At 34.2% G+C, this 22309-nt stretch overlaps 1 protein-coding gene across 11 annotated transcripts in view; it reads right to left on the bottom strand.

The window, feature by feature from the left end:
* Positions 1 to 22309, bottom strand: part of NBEA (neurobeachin) — a 678106-nt gene that overhangs the window by 513914 nt on the left and 141883 nt on the right. For 10 of the 11 annotated variants that reach the window (XM_078434421.2, XM_078434419.2, XM_078434413.2 and 7 more), the window contains one exon: positions 8905 to 9013. In XM_078434421.2, coding sequence (XP_078290547.1) covers positions 8905 to 9013 — 109 coding nt within the window. Of the gene's footprint in view, positions 1 to 8904; positions 9014 to 11209; positions 11316 to 22309 lie in introns of all 11 variants that reach the window. The other variant, XM_078434427.2, reaches the window with a different exon arrangement.

A 22309-nucleotide genomic window follows, 5' to 3' on the forward strand; every position in this document is an offset into this window, starting at 1 on the left:
AGTTTCCTTCATGTGCCTTCTCTACCATGCTCCCTCAACTTGTAAACCCCTTGCATCCGTTTCCTTTACTTAAAGGTAGATTCAATACTCTTCACTTAGTCATACAGAAAATGTGCATGTTGAGGACTTACTACTTGCCAGGGACTCTCTGTGGCACTGTGGAAAGAACAGTTAACAAAAAGCCCTGAAAAAGCCTTGCCTTCACAGAACTCAAAGTCTAAGAAAGGAGAAGCCTGGGACGTACAACAACATAAAAAGGTAAAATATGTAACAAGTCAGATGTTAGTAAGTACATGAAAAAACAGAGTGGACAGGAAATTTGTGGAAGGGTGATTATGAAAAGGTGTTACTGAGTAGGTACCAATTAGTTTGAAGTATAATATGGATAGCAATTATTTTTTATTACTAGGCTTTTATTACTAGGTGTTTGACAAAACACCAGTGGTGAGTAGATAAGCAATGGTCCTAACAAAGGCTGGGAGAAAAACTTTACATGAATTTTTTTTAAAAAGATGGAAAAATGATCCTAACAAGTAGCTGAATTGTTAAAGAGTGGGAAGTGGAAGACACAAACAAATAAGTCTTTAAGGAAAAAGAAAAATCAAAGTTTGGGCAGTCATTTTAAAGGAACTTTAATGAGAAGAATGCAATGTTTTTAAAATTTTTAACCACTTTATTCATGGGTAGGGAAAAAAATTAAAACAAGAGATCAATGGTTATATAAAGCTTTAGCCAGCCCCTTCACTAGCTATAATTTCAGATAGCTTATCTTATAGACTATAATTTTATTCAGTGATGATGATTTCAAGAACATTATCTGATAAATCCTATTTTTACACTTAAAATTCTGAAATAGAACAGTCAGATCCTGTTCCTAGATAAACATTTTCAGAGATCAGATTTTATTCTATAAAACTGTCATGTGTTTGCAAAGAACAATAAGGCAATATAAAATCAGACTGGCCATTATGCACGTATTCATTTGAGGAAGTAATTCATAATTTGGAAACAAGTTTTCAACTTGCTCTGTGTTACAAAAAGATACCCTAGAAGCATCACATGAGGCATTCCTTCCACATTACTAAAAAAAAAAAAAATAGTATCAGTTTTTTCATAGCAATTAAGCTCTTGGGTAGTAATTTTTATTCTAACATTTATCTTTAGGAAATATCTTCCTAAAACTGTGTTTTGTTTTGTTTTGTTTTTTATTGGCCTACTCAAAATCCCACCAGGCAGAAAATGAAAGTTCCTTCAGTAGCATGTTACCTTTACCATAAGTAGTACTTATTCCTCCTGCCTTGCATTACTATTAATTATTCACATGTCTTTCTTTCCTGTTATAAAAGAGAATACTATGTTATTCATCTTTTTTTTGTGTCTGGTGCCTGCCATAATTCCTCAGCAGAAGAGAATAAGAAAAGACAAAACACAGATTAGGAGAAAAGAAGATATCCAACTCTGCTTTAATGAGTTTCGTTTGAATGATTGCTTTGAAATATTCTTTATTTTGATATTTGCTGTCATTTTCTCAAGTAAAGCTGTTTAAAAAGAGAGTTATACTTGGATAATTTATAGTTATAAATCTGTAAACTGTATGCTCTGAAATTTAAACTATGTAACAGTACTTTTGTGTGGTGATTGAACACATAACTTATAAAATGAACTATATGAACTGTGATAGAAGATATTGGAAATAGAACTTGAGAAGCTAGGGGAAAAAGTTAGATGATAACATTTCACTCCATAAGTAACTAAATCAAATAGAGGCAATAGATGTTAAAGCGAGAAGTTGCTATTCAGTAAGAAGAGGTCTTTCCCACATTTAGAGCGGCCCACCATGGAATGGATTACCAGAAATGTTCATTTAAAATTTTTTTTAATGTTTATTCATTTTTGAGAGAGACAGAGAGACTTAGCACGAGTGGGGGGAGGGGCAGAGAGAGAGGGAAACACAGAATCCAAAGCAGGCTCCAGGCTCTGAGCTGTCAGCACAGAGCCCGACATGGGATCTGTGAGATCATGACCTGAGCCAAAGTCGAACGCTTAACTGACTGAGTCACCTGTACGCCCCAGAAATGCTCATTTTTATTGCAGAAACCACTCTACACATACAGAATATATACTATATTATTAAGGAAATTGTGGAAAATTATTTTAATTACTACAGGTACATCATAAAGTAGTTGATCCTCAACATCCATCTCACTCCTTTTAGGACACCAAGATTGAGCTCCAAATAGCTTAATCCAATATGAGTCATTTATGTGTTGTTGTTGTTGCTGTTGTTTGGGGGAGACAGGTAGAAAGCAATTAGTTCAGAGAACCAGCATCAAAATTTTCATGGCAACAAATGATTCAAAGTAGGTCAAGACCCAAGCTGACTATCAAATTAGAGAGAAGGATGTCCTTCAGTATCTGGCAGAAGGAGCTCTTCTGCCTACCCCCAATCTGGATGTGAAGGCCTATAGCACTAAGTCTACCCAGAAACCTTCTTTTTACCACAAAGGACAGCAGCTATATCATCAAATAAAATCATCAGTGACTTGGCAGAGCAGACATACAGAAAAAACCTAGGTCCTTAATGACATAATGGAGCCTCAGACAACCAAACCCTAAAGCCCAACCTAATGGATATATTGGATATAGGTTTTACTGGCTGTGCTGATCTATTCCCCAACCTTCCCCATCCTATTTTATGCTCCAGAGGCTCCCATGCCTGTTGGCTTCCTGTTGGGTTTGACTAGTTAGAGACACCAGCAGGAAACTAGAGGCCAGGAGGAAAATGAAGTTGGGGTATTTATTCTACTAGCTTCACCCCTTCAGGCCAATACACCACATTCTTTTACTTAAGACCACACTCCAGTTGGGTATGATTTCTTCCAGAACTACAAAACTTTCTCTTTGAGTTATAGTAAACAATCCTCTCATCTCTTCAAACCTTGCTGATTTCCCTTAACAAGGGAACTTAAGGCCGATGCAGGGCTTGAACTTACGAACCATGAGATCATGACAGGAGCCGAAGTCGGACGTTTACCTGACTGAGCCACCCAGGCGCCCCACTAAGTTACACCTTCTAAGACAAGGACATAAAGCTAAGTGATAGTTAACTATTAGCTTGTTATTAGTTGATGATAAAATAAAAATGGAACTTTAAAAAAGTAACTAAATAAAAATAAAAATGTAAACTTTATTATCTATACTATTCACCCAGGAACTGATGTTTAAAATAAAGCAGTATGAATATTCATCTGTAAAGGTGAAAAACATTCTTTTAGGTACTCAAACAAGTATGAAAGTGCTTTTCATTTATTCAATTTAATCCAACAACTATTTATTGAGGCAGGCACTCTTTTAGGTCCTGAAGACACAACAATAAGGTGAGAACAAAAAAGATACAGTCCCTGCTTTCATCCAGCTGATGCTTATATTCTAGTGAAAAGAGGCAGAAAATAAACAAGTAAAAAACGTCCGAATTGTGCTCTCAAAAATCAGTAGAGAGATAGTGATGACTATGGAAGGGCTACTATTCTATTTAGAGGGATGAGTGAAGACTTCTCTGATAAGATGTCATAAGTAAAATCATAAAAGAAGTGTAGAATCAAGCCATGTGGACATCTACAAAATGAGTGATGAAAGCAACGTGAAAAGAAAATGCAGAAGTCTTGACATGGATTCATGCTTGCCATTTTAGCTTTTAAGGGAAAGGCAAAAAGGCTTTTTCATGGCCAGTGCGTCTATAACAGAGAAAGCATGAAGGGGTATAATGAGATGATGTCAAAGGTAAGAGAATTGTGAATTTACTTTGAGAAGGACGAAGTAGTAAAGTATGGCATATTTTAGGAAGATTAGTCTGACTGCAAGAAAAATAGACTGTGGATAACCAATGGTGATCGACGGTGATTGAAACAGGATGGTATCAATGTGATACAGAAAGGACTAGGATCGTAAGTAGGAAGAAGTCATTCATTCTGGATATGTTTTAATACCAAGACAAGATAATTTGGATAGAATATGGATTTATTGTGTGAATAGAGTCAAAAAGTATTAACATTTTTGGTCTGAACTACTGGGTGAATGGCAATGCTATTAACTAAAATAGAGAAAACTGAAGGATGAAAGATGTGAAAGGAAAATCAGTCCTTAAAATTGAGAAAGAAGAGGCGTGAGTAGGAGAGAATAAAATAGGGGACCAAGGAGGTAGGAAGAAAACAAAGAAAGGATGCTGTTACAAAATACAATTGAAGAAAGCATTTCAAGGAAAGAATGTTAAACTGAAATGTTAACAGACCAAATAAGATCAAAACTGAAAACCTTAAGAAGTAACAATATGAAGACTACTGGTGACACTGACATGAGCCATTTGAAGGATAAAAGCCTGGGGGCGCCTGGGTGGCTCAGTTGGTTAAGTGGCCGACTTAGGCTCAGGTCATGATCTCGTGGTCTGTGAGTTCGAGCCCCGCGTCAGGCTCTGTGCTGACAGCTCAGAGCCTGGAGCCTGTTTCAGATTCTGTGTCTCCCTCTCTCTGACCCTCCCCCGTTCATGCTCTGTCTCCCTCTGTCTCAAAAATAAATAAACGTATAAATAAATAAATAGATAAATAAATAAATAAATAAATAAATAAATAAAAAAGCCTGATTGGGATAGGAATGGATCTAAGACTAAATAGGATTCCAGGAATATAAAGATGGTTTAACATTTGAAAAGTAATTAATATAATTCACTAAGAAAAAATTGAAGAAACATCTTAATTTTCTCAAATAATGCAGAAAAACATTTGGTAAAATTCACCTGTTTATGATAAGGAAAACTTCTCAACAAACTTGTAGTGGACAGTTTCTTAATTTGATTTAAAAATCGACTAGAGGTACCCACGTGGCTTAGCCAGTTAAGCATCCAACTCTTAATTTCAGCTCAGGTCATGATCTCACGGTTCAGGAGATCAAACTGTCAGTGTGGAACCTACTTGGGATTCTCTCTCCCTCTCACTCTGCTCCTCTCTCACTTGCATGTGTTCTTTCCCTTTCTCTCAAAATAAATAAACATTCTTTAAAAAATAAATAAAAATCTACTGAAAGTAATCTACAGCATATACCACACTTAGTGGCTAATTATTGAAAGCTTTGCAAATGAGCTCTGGAATAAGATAGGGATGCTCACTATTAGAACTTCTGTTTGGCACTATACTGTAAGTCTTAGTACAATATCAAGGGGAAAAACACAAAAAGAGTAAGTATTAGGAAGATATAAAATTTTCTACAAGTAAATGTTTCTGAAAAATTGACAAACTACGAGAATTAGAAGAGTAGCAAGACGTATATAAAAGGTCAACATGGGGGCGCCTGGGTGGCTCAGTCGGTTGAGCGGCCGACTTCGGCTCAGGTCATGATCTCACGGTCCGTGAGTTCAAGCCCCACGTTGGGCTCTGTGCTGACAGCTCGGAGCCTGGAGCCTGTTTCGGATTCTGTGTCTCCCTCTCTCTGACCCTCCCCCGTTCATGCTCTGTCTCTCTCTGTCTCAAAAATAAATAAACGTTAAAAAAAATTTTTTTTAAAAATAAAAGGTCAACATGAACACCAATTATATTTCTATATATCAGTGATAAAAAAAAAACTTACATTTGAAAAACCTCAAGAATCTAGGAATAAATTTAGCAAAAAGACAATGTTTTCTACCACAATTCTACCAGAGTCCTAAGTAAACAGAAGCATGCACCAAATGTATGAATTGGAAGGTTTAATATAACACAATGAAACACAATGAAAATCCTAGCATTTTTCTGGTGGAAATTAACAAACTGATATAGATGTTAATGCAAATACCCTTGAATAGCCAAAACAATCTTGAAGATTCTTTCCAAAATGGGATAATCATAAAAGAAAATGAAACAGTGACCTATATTAAAATTAAGGACATTTATTCATCAAAAAATATCAAGAGAGGGGGCTCCTGGGTGGCTGAGTCGGTTAAGCGTCCGACTTTGGCTCAGGTCATGATCTTGCGGTTTTTGAGTTCAAGCCCCGCTTCGGGCTCTGTGCTGACAGCTCAGAGCCTGGAGCCTGCTTCCGATTCTGTGTCTCCCTCTTTCTCTGCCCCTCCCCTGTTCATACTCTGTCTCTTAATAATAAATAAACGTTAAAAAAAATTAAAACAAAAATATCAAGAGAGTGAAAAAGCAGGCTACAGAGGAAGTGATATTTCAGAATGCATCTCCAACAAAGGTCTCAAATACAGGATATAAACAGAATTTCCACAAATCAGTAAAAAAATGATAGACAATTCATATGAAAAAGGATAAACACTTTGAACAGGTATTTAATAAGAGTGGATAACTAAAAGACAGTAAGTGTACAAAAATGCTCAATTTAATTTGTCATCAGGGGAATGCAAATTAAAACATAATGTGATCTACAGAATGTAAGACTATCTTTGCAAGTCACATATCTAATGAAGATTAGTGTACAGAATAATAAAAAAAATTGCTACAATTCAATAATGAAAATACCATATTTTTTTTAATGGGCAAAGTTCTAAATAGACATTTCCCTAAGGAAAACATACGAATAGCCAATAAGCACATGAAAAGATACTCAACATGATTAGACAACACAGAAATGCAAATAAAAAATGACATGCCATTTCACACTCACTAGGATAGCTAGAATAAAAAAGACAATTAACAAATGTTGGCAAGGATGTGAAAAACTGGAAACCGCACATACTGTGGATGAAATGAAATTTTCCACTTTGGAAAACAGGCTGGCAGTTTCTCAAGTGGTTACACACAGAATTATGATAGTATCCATCAAATCAATTCATAGGTAAGTATCTACGTAAGAGAAATAAAAACATATGTCCACACAAAAACTTGTACATGAAAGTTCATAGCAGCATTAGTCATAACATCCAAAAGATGGAAAAAACACAAAAGTCTATTGACATCTGAATAGATAGATAAATGTGTTGTATGCATACAATGGAATATTATTCAGCCAAAAAAGAAATGAAGTACTGATATATGCTACAACATGGATGAAATCTTGTACACATGACAATAAGTGAAATAAACAGGATACAAAAAGACCAACACTGTACGATTCCACTTACATGGAACATCTAGAATACACAAAATCATAGAAATAAGAAGTAAATTACAGGTTGCCTAGGAGTGGGGATCTTGGAGGGAAATTGGGGAAATTGGCAAAGGACATGAATAAGTACTCCATCAGTGAGAAAAAGTGGATGTGCAATAAATATATATGAAAATATGTCATATCTTCTTCAAAATTTCAAAAAATGCAAATTAAAACCATAATGAGATAATATTTTCTACCTAAGCTGACAATATAATTTTAAGGTTATTAATTCTGAAAAGGAGGAAGAACTGAATATGTCTTTTATTTTGATTTAAAGTTTTCTCACTGAATTTCTAATTTTTAAATTTTTTTTAAGATCTACTTTTAAGGAATCTCTATACCCAGCATGAAGTTTGAACCCAGAACCCCCAGATCAAGAATTATGCTTCACCAACTGAGCCAGCCAGGTGCTCCAATGAATTTCTAATTTTAAGCTAAGTGTTATGTGTAAGAAAAAAAATGCTCACTTTAGAATTATTTTGATAACCTCACAGCAGATGGATGAAAAATATATTCAAGGGACAGATCCTGGTAGTGATCTTGTCTGTACATAGCAATGGCACATTACATTCATAATATCTAATTTGCATAAGATATAATTTAATATAAGTCTTCTAAAAAATTCTTAATAATCTAGATGTAAAAAATAGTTTTCCATGAAACCAAACACCTCAATGAAAATCTTAATGTTTCTGAAAAAATTATTTCATTAAAGAAATGCTACAAATGATCAATCTACTTAATAACCTACTACTTCGCCAATCATCAATCCTTCAAGAAAGAATATTTGTTTTAAAACAAAGACAAGTTACAAGAATTTCAAAGGTAGAACAATCTGAGTTGAAAAAACTATTTCCAAAAGTCTTCTCAATTTTATTTCCAAATGGAAAAATAAGTTTATCCCTCTTATTCAAGGCCTCACCTCTTTATTTCTCAAATAGTTCCATTTTCAGAGCAACTGAATGCTAAAGAGTTAAATGATAAAAATAGGTTTGAGAGAGCTAATGAGGGTGGCAGGTATTTCCTTAGGCAAAAAAAAAAAAAAGAAAAAGTCAATACGCCATCACTTTTATTCATGACTTCCCATGTTAATTTTTAAAAGAAACTGCATGATACAACTGAACTCTTATGAGCCCATAATAGAAATCCAGCATTCATTACCAGAATAGTACAACTGTGACTAAAGCAAAGGTCATAAGAAAACCAAGACATAAATGACACAAAATGGGAAATATTAAACCCATCTAACTTGTATTGTTTATATTATGTAGTGATTACAGAAAAGCCACCTTAAATATTCAGATATATTAAAAGCAGAGACAAATCACAAACTATTTTTGCTTATTACAAAACAAAGATTTTTTTTACCTTATATAATTGGAAAATAAAGCAAAACCAAGAAATCCATTTAAAATTAAATTGATAAAGCTTCTAAGAAACTTAGTTTGAATGTAAGGATAGTAAAGAAACAACTAGAAAAAAGAGTTAAGGGGAAAAACTTGTAACTTTGACTAAAGGTAGAGGAAAAAAATTTTCTTTAGTTTCTATCTTCACTCAAAATCCCTTAATTATATAGATTTCTAGCATCCAATTTAGTTCAATGTCTATACTTAAGTCCAAATGCAAAATATAAAAGTAAACATTTGTGAATTAGCTAACAACACTGAACAGTTAATGAAAAGAGAAACTATAGAAAAAAATATAATTCAGGATTGTCAGTTGTTCAGCTGTATATACTACACAATAAAACCATCAACACACACCACTTACCTTTTCAAGTAAGTAGCCAATGACTAAAAAGCCTTTTCCACCCAGCATCTGTTCTTGCATGGCTACTGAACTTTTAAGTAGTTCAACCAGGAATGCCAAAAGAGTAGCACTGCATGTAAAGTACAGATAATTACATTATGTAATCATCAAATGTTGATTATAAACATATGACAAAAGGTAACAAGCATATTCAATTCTAATCTCTACTTTGCTGACAATGATTATTACACCTTATGCTGTACAAGAATATATTTTTCTCACAAGCGTGAGGAAACTTGTTTCATCTCTTTAAAATTAAATATAAATCAAAACATAGCTGCATAGTTTTTTCATATTCCAAAGCCAAACACCGAAGTTCATCCATACATATGTATATTATCTGCTTCAAGTAAATCTACCATAAGAAACATACCCACAAATACATCAGTTCTCCATAATAAAGACTTTATCATAATATTGTTTTAAAGAACATGTTATCACAGAGAATTTTAAATGTGTATGCAATATTACTTTTGAGAACACACCTAATTTTTAAAGTAAACTTTTCATTTAGACCTATTTTTTAAAAATAACTTCTAATTTTTTAGAAAATATCCAGAGAAATATGCAAGATGTTTTTTATGTTCATATATGCCTTCAGGAAAGCTCATGAGAGCAGAAAACAAATGATCTGTATAGTATTGAAATGAAAGTGGCAGTTAATTATACAATGTATACACAAACACATAAAAGCACACAAAGAGAAGTGCCAGACAAAGATAAAGCACTTGTTATGTCTGTTGAATGAAGGAAGAAACAAAACAAATAAATAAATAAATGATTGCACTGAATTAAGCTTTGATAATATATTATTTCACCAACTTACACACTGAACAATTTTCAACTAGCAGCATTAATACATGATGGCAATCCTAATTAAGAAAATATATATTCCTTCATTGTATATGCTTCCTGCAGTTTATAACAATAAATGACAACAAGCCAAACTTCATCAGCAATTAAAATTCCTATTTACAATGCTATATAAGGTACCCTAATTTGCCTATTTATATTCATAAGAAAGAGTAAGACCACAAATTAATAAATATATTTTAAATTCACAAGCACTCATTCCTACAAGGAATTAAGAAAATCTGTTAATGAGCAAAACTTGAAAATAACTAAGGTCCAAAAGGAATCTAAAGTGATTCCATTCTCTCAACTTATGCTAACTCTTCTGGTTTCAATAGTATTGACAACACATTTCTCTGAAAATGTGGATATTCTTGTTCAATTCAGAAATATTCTCATTAAAAGAATCAATTGCATATTATCATTATTATTATAAAGACTGTAGTTTAATGGATTATATGACATCAGCTAGAAAAAATATAGTGTAACTGGAAATAAGGTACTCATTACAGGAAATTAAAATTCAAACACATTAATTGGCCCTAATTCTTTTAACCACACAAAAAAAGTAAACTAGTATTACAAGTCAACATAATTCTTTCACTTTGACCTAAAGTTAGACATTTGCAAGAAAAACACAACCACCAAAGAATCTCTTGGAATTTTTTTTAATGTTTCTGTAAAGAAAAACAGCTATTAAGCAATCTAGTCCATTTTGAATGAATTGTATGAATAATAAAAGCCACTTCACAAATAACTGCATAGTACCACTGCACAAAAATACTTCTGCCTAAATGGTTGAGAAGAATAAAGAAATCAGTGCATAGAGATCACACAATTTCCTAATCTTTTCATGGAATTCTTGTCTACGCCTGAGTTAGGGACTTAAGGAGAAAGATGACTAACATTCCTAATCATCAGCACTGCCAAAAAGAGAGACTGGAAATGTCTATGGTCCCTATGGTCCATGAAAAAAATGCAAAATAAATCACTCTCCTATGTAAAACTATATAAAATTACAACAATGCCATGGATTTTCTTACTCTTTTTATGTCAGAAGGACTACTCTTTCTCAAACATCTGATGAATAAATGCAGACTTCTAATCACAGTGGAATTCCATTACAAAATCAGAAATATTAATTTTATTCCAAAAATCTTAACACGTATCTATGCTACCCATATAAAGTTAATTTCACTTCAGTTTTAAGTACGACAACAATTGAAAAGTCAAATGCATTCACTAACAAAAGTATTGTAAATTTTTACCTAAAACTGAATGCAATAGCAATACTACATCTTTTCAAAAAAAAAAAAAATCTTTAAAATAGGTATATTTGACATGGTGGATGTAATAGTAAATAGATGGCCATCTTCGAAGAGGTACATTTTCAAACATAATTTAACAAACTTACCAGTAACTAAAATGCATCGGATTGCTGCAGGGCTCACAATAAACTTGCAAAATTCTGTGTACTGCCATACAAAATTTCTCTCCATTCTTGCCTATTTCCAACTCCCCTAGATACAAAGGCAAATATAAAGGATACTTCAGCCCATTCCTATATCTCCTACATACCACTTCCTGTCTAGACATATCAGTTCATCTGTAGAGGATCTAAGTATATAGGATAACCAAAAAGCAAGTATCTGTGTCAGCCAAAACTAGTATACACAACATAGAAGTTTCTCTTGAAAAGTATAGCAATAGCCAAAAATGGATTTCCATAGGAATATTTTACTTAATAGACAGAAAGTGTTCGTTTATATCTTAAAGTAAAATTGCTAAACTTTTCAACAGATAGTAGTACTATAACATATCATGTTCTTTTAAGTAGCAATTCTACTTTAGGAAGAGTTAAGGGTGTTTAATAATCCTGCCTCCTTTTAAGGAAAATGACACTAATAATCTATAGGGTTATTCTTAAAAATAATTAACACCTTCCAGTTCTTAATAAGTTTCCAATAAATTAGAAAATAATATTTATTTCAAGTAACATGCTTATAAAGGGCTAGACCTTATGAAAATGAAGAAAATAGTATAATAATACCACTATGACAGCATATTTATTATCTCTCTAGAGCTTTCTGGTCCATATTATTAAGGAATACCACAGTCTTGGCCCACAAATACCTGAGAATATTTAATAACTGTGTATGAACATGACTAATTTCTGTTACTAATGATAAATATGTACTATATTTAGGTTCCATTAAAATTTATATAAATATAGATTTTGACTTGATTTTAATATAACTTTATCCATTTCAATTTGTCCATTATTTATCTTTTAAAGTAATTAATGTAGGCAATTTATAATCCTAAAAGTTTTATTATCTTTGAGGTTTTTGATTATTTCAAGATATACTGTATCGTTAAGACAGACCTAATGTATAACTGAAATGACTGAGATTGAATATGAAACCTCAGTTCAAAGGCAGTTCTTAGGACACAGAAACTGTCTTTTCAATCTGTTTTGTACTGAAACAAGCAAAGTACCTCAGCTACATGAACTGTTTAAATATATTAAGAAGAATGGAATTCATAATGTAAAAAATTAAAGATTCCCTGGGATCCAACACATCCTCCCCTTTTAAAAGGATGTTTTTAATATCTTAAGAAACACTACAGACAAAGTAATTGCCAGAATAAATTTAGAAGGAGATTACATTCCATTAAGATTAAGGTACCAGTAAGGGGAGAAAACCTTTTGACTTTTTCATAAGGTTTCGTCTTTTTTGTAGCCAAATTTGGTATTGAGATACACTGAAATCTTGCAAACAATGATTAAAATTATATAAACTATCTAATACCACTGTTTCTATGCTATATCTCTGACTAGAAAACTCTTCTGAGGTAAGAGTGATCAGAGCTGGAACAAAACTGTAAAAGAAATAAACTCAAGTCCATACCCAAGATAATTTCTCACTCAACACAATTAATTTCAGTGACACCCATACACAAAAAAATCTCACAAAAGTTGGAAGAGTTAAATTTCTTCACAGTTCACAACTGGAAAGGTCTAAACCAAACTTTCTAATTCCATATCCATTTGACAGTCACGTTTAAGACAATGTGTTCCTAAAGATGTGGTCTTAAAAGAACACTGCCTACCTGCCTATATAGGCAATAAACCTGATACAGAAAACTGTCACATTCATCAATTCAGACATCAAGTGGAGATACATGCTGAAATAAGTGAAATACATTTATCTGCAGAGTCAAATAAGGAAAACAGTGAAATGCAGCACAGGAAAATGTAAGGACAGATGGAATATACTGGTAGCACAGGAAATCACTAAGCCTGCCTACAGCCATGAAATCTCTCAGTAATTTCCACCTTTTCTTTCAGCCTGATAAGGAGACAGGCAGCCTCATAAACTGAATTGGCTACCCCTGTCATGGCTATTTGAGAGTATTCTTTAAAGGTCCTATTTTATCTTTTTATTTTATTTTTATTATTTTTAATTTTATTTTAAGTTTATTTATTTATTTATTTATTTATTTATTTTGAGAGAGAGAGAGAGAGAAAGAGAGAACACACATGCACACAAGCGGAGGAGAGGCAGAGAGAGAGAGAGAGAGAGAGAGAGAGAGAGAGAGAATGAATCCCAAGCAAGCCCCGCACAGTCAGCGTGGAGCTCGACATGGAGCCTGAACTCAGCAACGATGAGATCACGACCTGAGCTGAAACCTAGAGTCAGACACTTAACTGACTGAGCCACCCAGGGGCCCCTAAAGGTCCTATTTTAAAGTTCATTAGGGAATCACACATTTTTGCCTTCCTTTGGTAACAGATTTTGATTTTATGTTTCATCAACCTATTTTATTTCTGAAAAATGTTATAGCCAAAAAGTCAAAGTTCATAAAATTGTGATTGACATGTCTCAAAATCTGTCTTCTATAGGAAACAAAATTTTAACATGTTTAATTCTAAAGGAACTAATTCTAAGCCTCTTATGACATAGTTATATGTTCATATATAGTACCTACCAGTATTTACATAGTTTGAGAACAAAACAGCCTTTGACCAGCTCCACTCATAACTCCATAAACAGCCAATAGATATTTACTACAAAGGGTCTCAAAGCCTACTAATTTAATCCCAATTGAAAAATGACCACTTACAATACTTTAAACATCCTTGTCCCTTTATGAAAATTTAGTAGACAAGTTACAAGTGGCAGTTACTAGTAACCATGTACAATCCATGGATACATGAATACTTTAGAAATTTAATGTTGTATCTTCCTAACCTAAGAAGTTGAAAATTTCAAAAATAGGGGCGCCTGGGTGGCTCAGTCAGTTAAGCAGCCGACTTCGGCTCAGGTCATGATCTTGCGGTCCATGAGTTCGAGCCCCGCGTCGGGCTCTGTGCTGACAGCTCAGAGCCTGGAGCCTGTTTCAGATTCTGTGTCTCCCTCTCTCTGACCCTCCCCCGTTCATGCTCTGTCTCTCTCTGTCTCAAAAATAAATAAACATTAAAAAAATTTTTTTTTAAATAAATAAATAAAATAGAGACATAATGACACATGTGTGATGCCCTTCAAGATCAAAATATGTCATAGCAGGGGAACCAAATAGCCAATCCTTTATCCTGGTGCCAAGGCCCAGTCTGTTTAACAGAAGCAGGATTAAAAATATACCCTGGAAGTGCTAAAATTGTCAAATAAAGAAAATAAGTAATAAAACAGCTAACGTGGGGGTGCCTGGCTGCCTCAGTTGGTTGAGCGTCACACTCTTGATTTTGGCTCAGGTCATGATCCCAGGGTCATGGGATCAAGTCCCACATCAGGCTCCACACTGGGCACAGAGCTTGCTTCAGATTCTCCCTCTCTCCATCTGTCCCTCTCCCCTGCTCGTGCTCTCTCTCCGTCTCTCTCTCTCTCTCTCTTATAAAAACAAAAACAAAAAAACAGCTGACTACACAGAAAGCTGAAATAATTATTTGATACTTAGGCTTTACAAATGCCCAGGAATTTTCTGGTGTTTTAAAATTATTATTTAAATGATCAGGCAATAAACTGACTTCTTATTTCTTTTTTTCTTCAGTGTGTGTACAATTCTGAAAATTTATACATGTAGATTTTGATAATCCTACCAGAATCAAGATACAGACCGGTTCCATCACACCAAAAGCCCTCATATATTCTATCTCTTTAGAGCTTTACAAATCACATTCTTCCAACTCCCATAATCTTGAGTAACTACTCATCGCTTATCCATCACTACAGTTTTGACATTTCAAGAATGTCATATAAATTGAATCATATAGCATGGAATCTTCTGAATTTGTCCTTTTTGACCTCAACATATTGTCTTGGATACTCATCCAAGTAGTTGCATATATCAAGAGTTTATTGCTTTTCCTTGGTAAAAGAGTATTCCATTGTATGAATGGATTACCACAATTTGTGTACATTTGAGTTATATCTAGTTAACAATAATTACAAACAGGACTACTATAAGCATTCACACAAAGGCTTCTGTGAAACACAGCTTTCATTCATTTCTCATAAATATAAACCTATAGGAGTAGAGGAGCTGAATTACAAGGTAAATGTGTATGTTTACCTTTGTAATAAACTGCCAAGTTGCCAGAGTGGCTGTACCACTTGGAAATTCACCAGTAATATATTCCAGTTGTTTTTCATCCTTGCCAGCACTTGGCACCATGAGTATTTTTTACTTCGGCCATCTTACTAAGTGTGTAGTTGTACCTTCTACTATTTGTATTATACATTAATTACCCTGTTGATTAATGATGCTGAACATCTTTTCATGTGCTATTTTGACATCCTTATATCTTCTTTGGTTAAGTGTCTGTTCAACTTTTTGCCCATTTTTTTTATTGAATTTTATGTTTTCTTACTATTAAACTTTTAGGGACTTCTTTATATATTCTTGATGATTATAATCCTTTGTCAAATAAAGTATTTTCTACTCTTTTCCTCCAGGCTGTAATGTGTCTTTTCATTGCATCTTTTGCTAACTAAAGGATTTTAACTTTGATAAAGTCAAAGTCAAATTTATCAATTTTTGTCTTTTATGTATCATGCTTTTGTGGTCATGTCTAAAATGACTTTGCCTAGCCTAGATCACAAAAATTATCTCCTATATTTTCTTCTAAAAGTTCTATAGTTTTATATTTTACAGTTAGAGTTAATGTTGAGTTTATGTTTTTTAAGTGTGAGGATTAGTTCAATGGCCATTTTTGACATACAACTATCTTTCCTCCCCTAGATTCACTTTGCACCTTTGCCACAAATCAATTGTCCTTATTTGGGAGACTATTTCTGGACTCTATTCTGTTCTGGTGATAGTGTCTATTGCCTTGCTAATATCATACTACATTCATTATTATAGCTTTATAGTAAGTCTTGAAGGCAGGCAAGTATGATTCCTTCAACTACATTCTTTTTCAAAATCATTTTAGCTAGTCTAGTTATTTTATCTTTTGATATAAATTTTGGCATCATCTTGCATATATCAACAAACAAATCTAGCTAGGACATTAACTGGTATTGTGTTAAATCTATTGATCAATTCAATGACATCCTTACTATGTTGAGTTCCCTATACATGAACACAATAAATCTCATCATTTATTTAATATTTTCATTTCCTTCATCAGCAATTTGGAGATTTCAGCACACAGATCCTTACATGTTTGGACATTTATATTTTAAGTATTTAAATTTCTGAAGCTATTGTTAAAAGTATTTTGCATTTGGTTTCCTAATACACATTGTTAATGCAAAGAAATAAAATTTATTTTGCGTAAGAAATCATGTCATCTGTAAAGGGATAGTTCTAATTTTTCCTTTCCAATGTAAATAACTTTTAATTCTTTATCTTGCCTTCCTCCAATGGCTAGAACTTTGGATTTGGATCAGAATCACAAAGCTACAACTCAGAGCTGAATTCATATATAATGTTACTGAGTTACTTCCCAAGTTCTCCCCTTTCCATGATTTCCCTGATAATTTCTGGTTGTGGGGCTCTTCTTTTCATTTCTGCTTTCAAACTGCTAGTGTTTCAGTTTCCTCACTCTGCTGCACACTTCTGTAATGCTGCTCAAATCCAGAGCAAACCAGCAGTAACAGAGGGATAAAACAAAGCAATATAAAGGTTTCTCGTTCTGAAAGTAAAAATCCTGGAATCCGCCAGTCCATCCATTCTATCAAGTAAAAAGCTAAACAGACTAAAAAACCACAGCTCTTCTAGGATCCAATAAGAGAGAGGAAGAGGGCAAACCAATGCCCCCAAGACTGGGGAGACAAACAGGAAACTATAGGGAGTCGTGGGTTACCAGAGCAGACACACTCAAGTGGAAACCACTGTGGCAACCAGTACCCAGGTAGGGAAAGCGGAACTGTAATTGACAAATTACTAGATCTGAGTGCTTTCAACCCCTCCAATTATATAAAGGTCCCTACATTTACTGGGTGATTTATTTCCAGGAAATAAACCAGGTTTTCACAATAAATAGCAGAGAAAAATCCTTCCAGGCTTCCAGCAAGGCAAAGGAAAATGAACTTGAAATACACGACAGCAATCTTTTCTTAACAAGGCCTGCACTTGGAGAAACCAGTTAACCAATCCTAACCTGCTGAGTTAAGAGCCTAAGTGACCTAGAGAAGGGAAACATCCAACTACAGTCAACTCTAGTCATCTCTTCCCACCTAAAGGCATTGAAACAGAAAAAAAAAAAAAAAAAAAAAAAAAAAAAAAACCCTGAGAAACACGTGAAATTCACAGTCCAGAGGCAAAGGCTGACTAAAAGACTAACACCTAATCATAAGACTAAGGACACTTTCTCTGCTCCACGCCTCACCTCCACATTACTAAAGGCCTATTTACAGAAGTTCCTTTTACCAAATACACAGTGTCTGACCATCAAGAAAAAATTATGCTAAGCCCTTATGATAAGGGCTCTAATGGATGAAAGAAACATCACAGAAGAACAAATGGGCAACATAAGCAAAGAGATGGAATTCCTAAGAAAGAACCAAAAAGAAATACTAGCAATAAAAACTACTGTAAAAGAAATGAAGACCATGTTTGATGGGAATATTAGTAGACTGAATACAGCTGAGGAAAGAATCTGTAAACTAGAGTATATATCAATTGAGTCTTCAAAAACCCCAAACCAAAGGGAACAAAAACTGAAAAAAAGAAGAAGAATACCAAGGACTGTGGACAAGTAGAAAATGTGTAACATATCCACTATGGGAATACCAGGAGAAGAAAGCTACAAAGGAACAGAAGAAATATTTAAAAAAACAATGACTGAGAATTTTCCCCAAATTTGTGTCGGACATAGATCCAGAAAGCTCAGAGAACACCAAGTAAGATAAATGCTAAAATAACCTATATCTAGGCATATCATTTTCAATTTACAGAAAATCAAACATCACAAAAAAATCCTAAAAGAAGCCAGTGGAAAAAACACAATACCAATAGTCAAAATTAGGTAAGAATTACATCTGACTTCTCTTCAGAAACCATGCCAGCAAGAAGAGAATACAGTAAACATTTAAAGTGGTAAGAGGAAAACAAAAAACAAAAAAACAAAACAGCAACCTCACGTTCTCTAACCTGAAAAATTATCCTTCAAAAGTGAAGGAGAAATAAAGACTATCTCATACAGACAAAAACTGAGGAAATCTGTTGCTAGTCTACTGTCTTGCAAAAAATGTTAACAAAAATTCTTTAGAAAGAAGGAAAATGATATAGGTCAGAAACTTGAATCTATGTAAAGAAAGCAAGAGCACTAAAGAGGAATAAGGGTAAAAAAAAAAAGTTTGAATTTTGTATTCTAAACTGATCTAATACATAACAGTTTGTTCAAAATAATAATACCAACATTGTATTTCATTATGTATGCTTATGTATATTCATTATGTATGAATATGTATATATGCTTATATATGTTTCTATATGAAATCAATGATATATGAAGTTAATGACAGCAATGATACTAGGGATAAGAAGGAATGATGATTATTTTGTTGTTATGAAGTACACACATCACCCTTGAAGTGGTAAAGTGTTATATGATAGTAGGCTTAAATTAGTTGCAAACTCTATGGCAACCATTAAAAAAAGGTTAAAAATATAACAAAAACTGATATCTAAGAAAGGAGAGAAAATGGAATTATACAAAATGCTTAATTAAAATCTCAAAAGGCAGAAAAAGACTAGAAGACAAAAACTGTAACAAAGAACAAAACAACAAATCTAAAACAGGAACAAATATCAATGGATATTAATCCAATCATATCAATAATCAATTTGAATGTCAATGTCTAAATGCACCAATTAAAAGACAGAAGATGTCAGAATGAAATGAAAAACACAACCCACCTATAATGCTGTCTACAAGAAACCCAGTTTAATATAAAGACACAGATTAAAAGTAAATGGATAGAAAAAAATATACCAAGCTAACAACAATCAAAACAAAGTAGAAGTACCTACATTAATTTCAGACAGGGCAGTCTTCAAAGCAAGGAAAATTATCAGAGATTAATTAACAAGGTATTATATAATGATAAAGGGGTCAGTTTTTCAGGAAGACATAACATTTCTTAAAGTGTATACACCTAACAACAGAACATCAAACTACGTGAGGCAAATACCACTGTAACTGCAAGGAGAAACAGATGAATCCACTATTACACCTGGAGACTTCAACATCCTTCCCTCTCTCACAAACAGACAAATGCAGCATGCAGAAAATCAGTTAGGACACAGTTGAACTCAACAACACCAACAAGTAACTGGAGAAGACTGGTATCTATATACAACTTCATCCAACAACAACCGAATACACATTTCTTTCAAGCTTACATGGAACATTCAAAAAGACAGACCACAACTGGAGCCATAAATCACATCTTACGAATTTTAAGTGAATAAAAATCACACATGTCTTCTCTCAGATCACAATAGAATTAATAATTAGAAATCAATAAAAGAACATAACACGTGGAGATTAAAAGCACACTTTCAAATAACACGGATTGAAGAATCTCAAGAGATACTAAAAATATTTTGAATGAAATTAAAATGAAAACACAACATAGCAAAATTTGTGGAATGAAATGAAAGCAATGCTTACAATGAAATTTACAGCACCGAATGCTGTGATATTGTGATCTATAATAACAACATATTTATTTGGTTTTCATCCTTGTTTCTGGCACAGAGCTCCTAAAATCCCTGAAATTTCCTAAGTGAGGAGAGTGAGAAAAATGTCTTTTGTCATGGTAATGAGATTACTTCGGGTACTCACCTAAAGATGGGAACTAGTTGCCAGGGAAGCCAATCACGTGATGAGAAGGTTGGAAATTTTAGTCCCACCTCCCTAACCCTGTCTTCCAGGGACAACAGAGATACTGGAGACTGAGTTCAACCACCAATGGCCATTGATTCAATCAACCAAAATCCCAAAAGGGCAGGATTTGAAGAGCTGGTCTGTGACCATCTGGGGATGCTGAGACAGTGGAATGCCTGAAGAGGGCATGGTAGCTCTGTGCCCCTTTCCCTATATGTTGCCCTTATGCATTTCTTTCATCTAAATGTTCATCTAAATGTTCATCTGTATCTTTTATCGTATCTTCTTATAATAAACCAGCAATCCAGTAAGCAAAATGTTTCCCTGAGCTCTGTGAGACACTCTAGCAAATTAATTAAACCAAAGGAGGTTATAGTAGGAACCTCTGATTGATAATCTATCAGAAATCCAGGTAACAACCCAGACTTCTGATTGGCACCATAAGTCCAAGGAGGGGGTTGGTTGAACCCTCAATGTATAGTCAGTTGGTCAGAAGCACAGGAGATAATCTGGGCTTGTGACTGGTATCTGAATTCAGAGCAGCAGTCTTCTACGACAGGGCCATTAATGTGTGCCATCGGACACTACCTCCAAGTAGACAGTGTTAGAATTGAATTAAATTGTAGGACTATCAGCTAGTGTTACAGAGAATTGTTCGGAGTGGCAGTGGTAGAGGGAACCACCTCTCTACACACTGGAATTATGTGCTGAATCCTCTATTATGCACCTATAGAAAAGAAGAAAGATCTAAAATAATAATCTACATTTCCACCTTAAGAAACTAGAAAAATGAGAGTAAACTAAATCCAAAGTAAGCACAGAAGAAGAAGAAGAAGAAGAAGAAGAAGAAGAAGAAGAAGAAGAAAGATAAAGAGGAGGGGGGAGAGGGGAAGGAGAAGAGGAGGAGGAGGAGGAAGAAGAGGAGGAGTAGGAGGAGGAAGAGGAAGAGGAAGAGGAAGAGGAAGAATTATTAGAGTACAAATGAAAGCAACTGAAAAGAGGAAATCAAAAGAGAAAATCAATGGAACAAAAAGCTAGTTCTTTGAAAACATCGATGAAATTGAAAAACCTCTAGCCAGTCTAATAAAAAAAGTGACAGGACAGAAAATAATACTAATGTCAGAAATGAAAGAAGGGATGTAACTACAGATCCTATGGAAATTAAAAGAATAAAAAGGAACACTAGGAACAATTCTATGCCCATAGATTTGATAACCTAATGAAAAAGACCAGCTACTTGAAAGGCACAAGCTGTCAAATCTCACACAGAAAGGAATAAACATTCTGAACACACTTGTATCTATTAAAGAAACTGACTCAACAATTAATTTTCTAAAACAGAAAGCACCAGGCTCAAATGGGATCACTAGAGTAAATTCTACCAAACACTCTAAATGGGAAGAAATTATACCAATTGTCTAGAATGTCTTTCAGAGAGTTGAAACAGAGGAACTACTTCCTAAGCATCACTCTAATACCAAAACCAGACAAAGATATTTTTTTTAATTTTTTTTTTTAACGTTTATTTATTTTTTTGAGACAGAGAGAGACAGAGCATGAACAGGGGAGGAGCAGAGAGAGAGAGAGACACAGAATCTGAAACAGGCTCCAGGCTCCGAGCTGTCAGCACAGAGCCCGACGCAGGGCTCGAACTCACGGACCGTGAGATCATGACCTGAGCCGAAGTCGGACGCTTAACCGACCAAGACACCCAGGCGCCCCCAGACAAAGATATTTTAAGAAAACTACAGACCAATGTCTCCCATGAACATATATGCAAAAATCCTCAATCAGATATTAGCAAATTATATCCAAAAAAGTACAAAAAGAATTACACAACACCACAACCAAGTGGGATTTATCCAAAGTACGCAAGGCTAGTTCAAGATTCAAAAATCAAATATAATCCGTCACATCAATAGGCTAAAAAAGAAAAATGACATGCTCATATCAAAAGATGCAGAAGAAGCATCTGTCATAATTCAACAACAATTCATGATAAAAACTCTCAGTAAACTAGGAACTTTCTCAACTGGATAAAGATTATCTATAAAAAACCTACAACTAAGGGGCGCCTAGGTGGGAGTTGGTTAAGTGTCCAACTTCAGGTCATGATCTGCGTTTTGTGAGTTCGATCCCTGCATCGGGCTGGGTGCTGACAGCTCAGGGCCT

This window comes from Panthera onca, chromosome A1, assembly GCF_046562875.1.
Source record: "Panthera onca isolate mPanOnc1 chromosome A1, mPanOnc1 haplotype 2, whole genome shotgun sequence".
In the NCBI taxonomy this organism is placed as follows: Eukaryota; Metazoa; Chordata; class Mammalia; order Carnivora; family Felidae; genus Panthera; species Panthera onca.